General features: G+C 46.0%; 2 protein-coding genes across 2 annotated transcripts in view; one reads left to right on the plus strand and one right to left on the minus strand.

Moving 5' to 3' along the window:
* Nucleotides 1–297: 297 nt before the first annotated feature.
* mkrn2 (makorin, ring finger protein, 2) lies at nucleotides 298–6,255 on the minus strand. The gene is made up of 10 exons (XM_030374353.1): nucleotides 6,120–6,255; nucleotides 5,399–5,527; nucleotides 4,300–4,529; nucleotides 3,739–3,867; nucleotides 3,446–3,615; nucleotides 3,139–3,204; nucleotides 2,589–2,737; nucleotides 2,177–2,287; nucleotides 1,468–1,612; nucleotides 298–932 (listed from the first exon to the last, which is right to left on the minus strand). Exons 1-10 carry the CDS (start codon nucleotides 6,143–6,145, stop codon nucleotides 774–776), a joined length of 1,314 nt encoding a protein of 437 aa, XP_030230213.1. The 5' UTR covers nucleotides 6,146–6,255; the 3' UTR covers nucleotides 298–773.
* mkrn2os.1 (MKRN2 opposite strand, tandem duplicate 1) overlaps nucleotides 6,181–8,381 on the plus strand; it is a 2,619-nt gene continuing 418 nt past the window's right edge. The window contains exons 1-5 of the mRNA XM_030374354.1: nucleotides 6,181–6,313; nucleotides 6,413–6,696; nucleotides 7,498–7,544; nucleotides 7,769–8,021; nucleotides 8,294–8,381. The exon at nucleotides 8,294–8,381 is cut by the window's right edge and continues 418 nt beyond it. Coding sequence (XP_030230214.1) covers nucleotides 6,431–6,696; nucleotides 7,498–7,544; nucleotides 7,769–8,021; nucleotides 8,294–8,381 — 654 coding nt within the window. The 5' untranslated portion in view covers nucleotides 6,181–6,313; nucleotides 6,413–6,430. The remainder of the gene's footprint in view (nucleotides 6,314–6,412; nucleotides 6,697–7,497; nucleotides 7,545–7,768; nucleotides 8,022–8,293) is intronic.

The following is an 8,381-nucleotide window of genomic DNA, read 5'->3' on the forward strand; positions in this document are numbered from 1 at the left end:
ACTCCTCCACTAGCTGCTCCTCTCCTACTCCTTCACTAGCTGCTCCTCTCCTACTCCTCCACTAGCTGCTCCTCTCCTACTCCTTCACTAGCTGCTCCTCTCCTACTCCTCCACTAGCTGCTCCTCTCCTACTCCTTCACTAGCTGCTCCTCTCCTACTCCTCCTTCACTAGCTGCTCCTCTCCTACTCCTCCTCCACTAGCTGCTCCTCTCCTCCACTAGCTGCTCCTCTCCTCCTGGGAGGAGGAACAGAGTCTTGCTCCTCAGCATTAAACACAAACAGAGTTCTGGAGGCCGGTGTCCATACTTACATATTTTAATATCAATTCATGTGTCACAGTTTATGCTAAAGGATCTCTACTGAACATGATGGGTAGCTTTAGCATTAATCATGATCACCGTTGACGATGCTAGTTAGCTTTATTTTCCACCGGTAAGACTACAACCTCATTAAACACAGCAATAGAAATCCACAAACAACTGGGCTTTAAAACGTGTACAATTCATAATATGTACATGTTGTGTTTAAATATACATCCAAACAGTGACTTGGGACAAATATGAATTCTACTGTGATGCCGTCATTGTCTTCCTCCTCCTCCTCCTCCTCCTCCAGGTTGGAGTGACGTGATGGATCGCCATGGCAACGTTTCCCCGGCCTGTTCTTATGTCGCCGTGGCAACAGGAGGAATCCAAACGATGGGGGGAACCCACTACACGGCCGATCTGTTCTGCAGGGGGGGGGGGGGGGAGACCAGGTCCGTCCTGCGGTCTCTATGACGACGACTGCGCTGTGCTCTCATTGGCCGGGGCGGACATCTGCATGAAGAGCTCCCTCAGCTCGGTGACGTCATCATCGTGGGACGGCAGGGTTGGCAGGGAACGCTGCTCCCTCTCCTCGATGAAGTCCCACAGACGCACACTGTTGAGGAACTGCACACGCACACACACACACACACACACACACACTGTTCTACTGGGGTCGATGATGTTGACGGCGATGTGAAAGTTGATGATCAGGTTGGTTCTGGTGGTGTTAATGACGTGGTGCGTCAGTGATAGCGATTGTTATGTGATAGCGATGTGATAGTTATAGCGATGTGATTTAGATGATGGCCATAGTGATATTAGTGATGGCGATAATAAGTTATAAGTGGTTAATGACATAAGTGATAGATAGGTTAGTGCTGATAGTGATGTAATGTGATGCAGGTGATAGTGATGGTGATGCTAGTGCTAGTGCTGTTCGTACGGTTCGTGGTAGTGCTGTTCACGATGGGTATGTTAATGAAGGTGTTGACAGTGACACTGACCCCGTTTGTCGTGTGATAGACAGTGCCGTTAGTGACGTGAAGGTGTCGACAGCGGTGTTAGTGTGGTTGGTGAAGGTGTCGACAGCGGTGTTAGTGTGGTTGGTGAAGGTGTCGACAGCGGTGTTAGTGTGGTTGGCGATGGTGTTGGTACTGACCCTGACGGTGCCCTCCGAGCCCAGCTGTTTGCGGGGTTTTTCCGCCTCTGCGCGGGTCCCGTCCTGGTAGGCGTGGAGGTACAGGCACTTCCCCCCGAACGGACAGGAGCCACGGCCCTGGTCGAAGTACTTACAGGCCTTCTTACTGTGGGGACACGCACACACACACACGCATACGCACACGCACAAAGAGATGAAAGATTAGAGAATATAATCAAAGGAATAAATAATCAAATAGAGGAGAATAGAGTCGAGGAAAGCAGTAGAGTAGATGATAGATCTATATGATAAACACATGCACCCCATGCACGTGTTATCGTAGATCTATATGATAACACATGCACACCATGCATGTGTTTTCGTAGATCTATAGATCTATATGATAACACATGCACACCATGCATGTGTTTTCGTAGATCTATAGATCTATATGATAACACATGCACACCATGCATGTGTTATCGTAGATCTATAGATCTATATGATAACACATGCACACCATGCATGTGTTTTCGTAGATCTATATGATAACACATGCACACCATGCATGTGTTATCGTAGATCTATAGATCTATATGATAACACATGCACACCATGCATGTGTTATCGTAGATCTATAGATCTATTCTATATGATAACACATGCACACCATGCATGTGTTATCGTAGATCTATAGATCTATCTGATACCCCCGGCTGCGGGGACCCACCTGACTCCGGACTTGAAGTGGTCTATGAGCCGGTCCTTGTCCTCCTGGTCCTCCACCCAGTACACAGAGGGGATCACGAACTCTGACACCAGCCGGCACTCTGGGCAGGACCTGGACACACACACACACATACTTAGCTCACACGCTAACCCACACACCCTAAAAAGAGCTAAAGAAAGTTTAGACACGGGTTCCCAGGAGCAGGTTATGCTATCTTTAAACCTCCGTCTTATTGGGGAAATGATACCAGTCTGTTGTGTCTGGTTACAGTCTGAGGTTTATGGTTCCCAGGGCCGTGTAGGGTATGGTACCAGCCTAAGTGGTACCAGTCATCGGGGTATGTACCAGTCTGAGTGGTATGGCACCAGCCTAAGTGGTACCAGGGTAAGGTCCCAGATGGGGCGAGCCTTACTTGATGATCTTGTTGTCAAACTGCTTGGCGCAGCGCCACTGGCGGATGCAGGCCAGGCAGTAGGTGTGGCAGCAGGACGACAGGATCCCGAACCGCCGCTCTGAAGGGTTCGTCTTCTGCACCACCACCTCCATGCAGATGGAGCACACCTGCAACACACTCATACCTTGAGATACATACACCCCCTCCATGCAGATGGAGCACACCCCGACACTCGCACTCTAGAAACAAACACTAACTCTATATCATTTAATTATGCATGTATACGTTCTGTTGGTTAACATTGTTATGTTGTGGTAGGGCTTTGTTTGGAGGCAGATCCAGTCCCTTAATGTGGAAAAAACACGGGCTTGTTTGTCATACATTTACATTTTTTTATATGTAAAAATCGGATTACAATTTTTTTCCTTCAAAAGCAATTTTTAACTGAAGTGAGATTCCGAAAAACCTTCCTAATATAAGAATATCAGGCTCAGCACTATAATATTCATATATATGTATATCCAGCCACACACACACCCACACCAAATAATCAATTTGTTAAACCCACCTTATCTTGACTGAGCTGAGCTGCAAATGCTCTCTCCATATCACTCTCAAACGCTAGCATGCACACCTGTTCAGAGAGAGAGAGACATGGTGAGAGAGGGAGAGAGACATGGCGAGAGAGACACATGACGAGAGAGACACATGGTGAGAGAGGGAGAGAGACATGGTGAGAGAGAGACATGGTGAGAGAGGGAGAGAGACATGGCGAGAGAGACACATGACGAGAGAGACACATGGTGAGAGGGAGAGACACATGTTTCATCAGGTTAAGGTGAGTAAGGCGGGTTAGTTCATCAGATGAAGCACACCTTCTCGTGAGCTCTCCTCTGCTCCGGATCACTGGGATGGAGAACGTGTAGTCTGCAGATTTCACACAGGTCGCCATGGAGATATGGGCAGGTGTTGCCGTAGTGACACTGGCCTGCCGCTGCATACGGGCAGAGCTGCATGAGAGGCAGTTCCTGGTAGGCCCCTCCCACTGAGGACAAAACCAACGCCGGTATTAGAGGGACCCCCCTCATAGGAGGTACATACCCCAACGATCCACACCCTCTACGTTCCCCTCCCTAGGGGTACGAGCCCCTCCCGGCTAGGGTCTTACCATGGTCAGCTGACTCCAGGCCGGTTCGGGTGGCTGCAACGTAGGAGTGGGGAACTCCAGGGTCCAGCTGCTCTGAACTGGCTGGAACCAGAACCTCCGACCCTTGACCTTTGTAGTCGACACCCAGGGCTGAAAGAGAGAGGAAAAGGTCAATTTAAATTTAAATCCATACAAGATATATATAAACAAATATATAAATATAGATATGAAACAAATCCTGAAATAAAACATATTTTTCAGGTGACTTATTTAAAAACGCCAAATTTCTATCCATGCTCCTTCTATGTCCATCAGTTATGTTCAAGTCGATGGGGCACGGTTATCTCAGAGTCAGACCAAAGCAACAGCACCTGAACATCACTGAATCACTGAATATGCAGCAGCACTGAATATACCAGAAGCCGCACAGTTACTAGCAGATGTAAGAGGTAAAGTAGGCTACATGGTACGTCGCGCCCATGGATAGACCTGACTGTACGACTCATGATGGACCGGCCGTCCGACTATAGACTACAGACTTCAGGTGAGATCACTGATCACTGATCATAGAGAAGGACTCACCTCTGTCTCGGAGAACCAGCGGCTTCCTGGGTCCCATGGACTCTCCTCTTCCTCCCGTCGGTGCTCCCCTTCCTCCTCCTGCTCCTCCTATTGCACCACCACCTCCGCCTCCTCCTCCTCCTCCAGGTCCTCCCACTGCACCTCCGACCGCTCCTCCTACTGCGCCTCCGATTGCACCCCCTGCTCCTCCTATGGGCGCTCCTCTCCCGGGGGGCTTGATGTGGTCATACCTGCAGAACACAGAAGATCAGGCTGAAGAGCGCTGGGTCTGATGCAGGATATGTCCATCACTAACAGGTTATGTCCATCACTAGGTTATGTCCATCACTACCAGTGATGGACATAACCTGGTAGTGATGGACATAACCTGTTAGTGATGGACATAACCTACCTGTAGGCATCCTAGAGCAAGGTTGCTCTAAGTCATGTGGTTTAGAGCGCCCCCTAGCTCCTCTGAATCACATGAATTCAGGGTTCAATTCAGATACACACTTTGGACCAATGCATCTCCTCAATCAAATCAAACTTTATTTATAGAGCGCCTTTCGTGCAAAATTGCAAAACAAGGTGCTTAACCTTGAAAATAAACAAAAATAAATATATAGCAGACTTTCTAACATTCATGCCTAGCAGCATACAGTGTTAATATAATAGCATTATTATGAGTACAATATTCATAAGTACAATTATTATAAGTATTATTAATATCTAGAGTGTAATTATACATCGTTTTCTTATAAGTAGCATTAATATAAGTATTATTTTTGGTATGAATACAAACGTATGAAAGCAGGCATCTGTCCCTGAAGGAGCACTTTTCTCTGGTAGTATTAGTATAGGTAGTACTATTATAAGAATAAGTATTATTATAAGTAGTATCATGTTAGGTAGAATTACCATTATTGTAAGAAGTATTATTATAGGTGGTATTATTTTAGGTAAAAAGACCATCATTATAATAAGCATTATTATTGCAGGTAGTATTATTTTAAGGACAATGACCATCATTATAATAAGTATTATTAGAGATAGCATTATTTGAAGGAGAATGACCCATCATTTTAATAAGTATTGTCAAGAGTAGCAGCAGTATTGTTACCTGCATCTGTCACCGTAGGCGCACACCCCCCGCTGGTAGTACTTGCAGATGGTTGAGGGCTTGCTGCTGGTCGGGTCGTGGGAGAAGAGACACCGCGGACCCTCCCTACACACACCGTGGAGAAAGTACCTACACACGGACGCGCAACACACACACACACACACACACACACACACACACACGCACACACACACACACACACACACACACACACACACACACACACACACACACACACACACACACACGCGCATACACCAAACAAACACACACACACACACACACACACACGCGCATACACACACACACACACACACACACACACACACACACACACACACACACACAGAGACAAATTAGCTCCTGTCGCTAAAACATACTATCGCTACACATGCTATTCAACATTACTCTGTAGTCAAACAAAACTCCGGTTAAAATACGTTTAAAGTGCGCCGGTTTGAGCTTTAATAGATCCCGGTGTGATGTAGTGCAGTGTTGTCGTGTATGATGCGTGTGTGTTGTGTAGTGGGACGGCGGTAGCAGCTCCCATTAGCATGAGCTCCTAGCGGTGGTCGTGATGCAGAGAGGGTAAGTGCTGGTTAGTAATAGTCAGTACTGATTAGTAGGTTAGTACCCTTCCCTCCCCACGGGCCGGTACACCGCGGACATAGAGTCGAATAATATTAATAAGAGCCATCGTTATGATAATAGTCATATTAACCTGCATGTGACTTGTCTGGTGCTCATTTCAGCTCCTTATCTTGGTGTCCCACTCAATACAGTCCCTCCCGCGGAACGCGAAATAGTCAAAGGTTCCGCCTTCCGGATAAAGACGTCAGGAGACGCTTCAATGACGGCAGATCTGACAGCTGACAAAGTATTCTCTACACTGTGACGTTTTATATTCGATTTTTGGTGAGACACATGACCATTTAGGGATGATGACTCAACCAACTGATAACTAAGTGATAGTAGGTCACAGCGCTATGTATATTTATTGATTGTATTTGAAAGTTTTGGTTCAAAGTCCAGATGGAGAACATAGTGAGGTTCGAACACTGCGGGGAGCTAATCTACACTTTCACACACCGGGAGGACACCCGCAGCTCGGCGGAGGAACCGGGAGGGACCGGGAGCGGTCCGGCAGGTGTGCCCAGCGGGAGGTGTCCTCTGTGCGGGGATCGGCTCAGCTTCCGGCTCCTGGACGCACCTGTGGCCGTCCCATGTCCGTTTAGCAACGGGCACGAGACTCCGTGCGCGTTCCTCCTCTCATCCCGATCCGGACCGACGTCTATCAGGTGCATTCTATTATATTGTACTCTACTCTTCTTCCATCAAGTGCATTCTATTATATTGTACCCAACTCTACTTTTCTTCAAAAAGGTACATGCTACAACATTATATTTCACTCTATCGTCTACTCTACCCTGATCTATACTCTTCTCTGATCTTTACTAAGCTTTACTATACTGCACTATTCTGATTTCTACGGAAGAGGATTAGGGCCACACATGTAAAAAAAAAAAAAAATCTGACTTTATTCTCAGAATTCTGACTTTAATCTCAGAATTCTGAGAATAAGTCAGAATTCTGACTTTAATCTCAGAATTCTGAGAATAAAGTCAGAATTCTGACATTAATCTCAGAATTCTGACATTAATCTCAGAATTCTGAGATAAAAAGTCAGAATTCTGACATTAATCTCAGAATTCTGAGATAAAAAGTCAGAATTCTGACTTTAATCTCAGAATTCTGACTTTTTTCTCAGAATTCTGAGAGATAAAGTCTGAATTTTGACATTAATCTCAGAATTCTGAGATTAAAGTGAGAATTCTGACTTTTTTCTCAGAATTCTGAGAATAAAGTCAGAATTTAATTTTTTTTTACATGTGTGGCCCTAATCCTCTTCCGTAGATTTCTTCTCTATATATACTGATATTTTTTTTTATATCTGCTCTACTCTGATCTGTACTCTGCTTTGATATCTACTCTCTTCTGATCTGTACTCTGCTTTCATCTCTACTCTCTTGTGATCTGTACTCTGCTTCCATCTCTAGTCTCCTCCTCTCCTGCTGATTGTAACAGTGTTTCCTCTCCAGTGAACAGAATGACTCTGAGCTTCACGTCGGGATCTCAAACTCTGAAGGTAATGGAGCCCTTATTCGCTGCTATTGTTTTGGGCAATAACTGTGTTATTGTTGTGATCGTGTTATTGTATTTGTATTGCATCGTTGTCGTTTATTTTATTTTATCATGTTGCTGTGTCTTTGTTGTGTTGTTGTGTTATTGTTGCCTTGTGTAATTGTTTTGTTATAGTTATTTTGTGATATTATGGTGTTGTTGTGTTATAATTGTGTTGTTGTGTTACAGGTGTTGTATTCAGCTATACAGAGTCGGGGGTTCAGCGTCAGCAGCAGAGCTGGGAGAAGAGTCTGACCATCCCTCTTATTACCCCTAGCAACCACCCATCTGTTCCCCTTATTACCCCTAGCAACCACCCATCACCTGTTGTGGTTACCCCTAGCAACCACCCGTCTCCTCCTCTCCTCCCTGGCAGCGTTGTCAGGTCGTGGGACCGACGCCTGGAGACCTTCTCCTCTCAGGACCGATGGACCACAGACAGGTCCGGAAACTGTCTCACCTCTGCGTCTAATTGTACCCTGTCTCACCCCCTATTCTGACTGTAACATGTATCTCTCTGTCTCACCGTAAACATTTTCTCTCTCTGAATCGGACTTTAACCTGTCGCTCTCTATTTCCCTCTAACTAACCTGTCTCACCCCCTGGTCTGACAACATGTGTCACTCTGTCTGACTGTAACCTTCCTCTGTCTGTCTTACTGTGATCTGTCTCTCTCTTGCTGACTGTGACCTGTCTCTCACTCTCTGTCTCCAGGTTTTCGGAGGAGGGGGAGTTTGGATCCTGTTGCTATGGTTTTGCTCTGAGTTTTATTAATGAGGTCAGGAGGTCAGAGGTCATGGAG

This window comes from Gadus morhua, chromosome 13, assembly GCF_902167405.1.
Source record: "Gadus morhua chromosome 13, gadMor3.0, whole genome shotgun sequence".
In the NCBI taxonomy this organism is placed as follows: Eukaryota; Metazoa; Chordata; class Actinopteri; order Gadiformes; family Gadidae; genus Gadus; species Gadus morhua.

Bases quoted from the DNA above. Each gene is read 5' to 3' on its own strand.
- mkrn2 (XM_030374353.1), bottom strand. From the start codon at position 6,145: ATGAGCACCAGACAAGTCACATGCAG. The intron at 3,616-3,738 runs GTAAGACCCTAG...TTTTGTCCTCAG, and splicing joins CCTGGAGTCAGCTGACCATG to TGGGAGGGGCCTACCAGGAA. The intron at 2,738-3,138 runs GTGGGTTTAACA...AGTGTGTTGCAG, and splicing joins CTCAGCTCAGTCAAGATAAG to GTGTGCTCCATCTGCATGGA.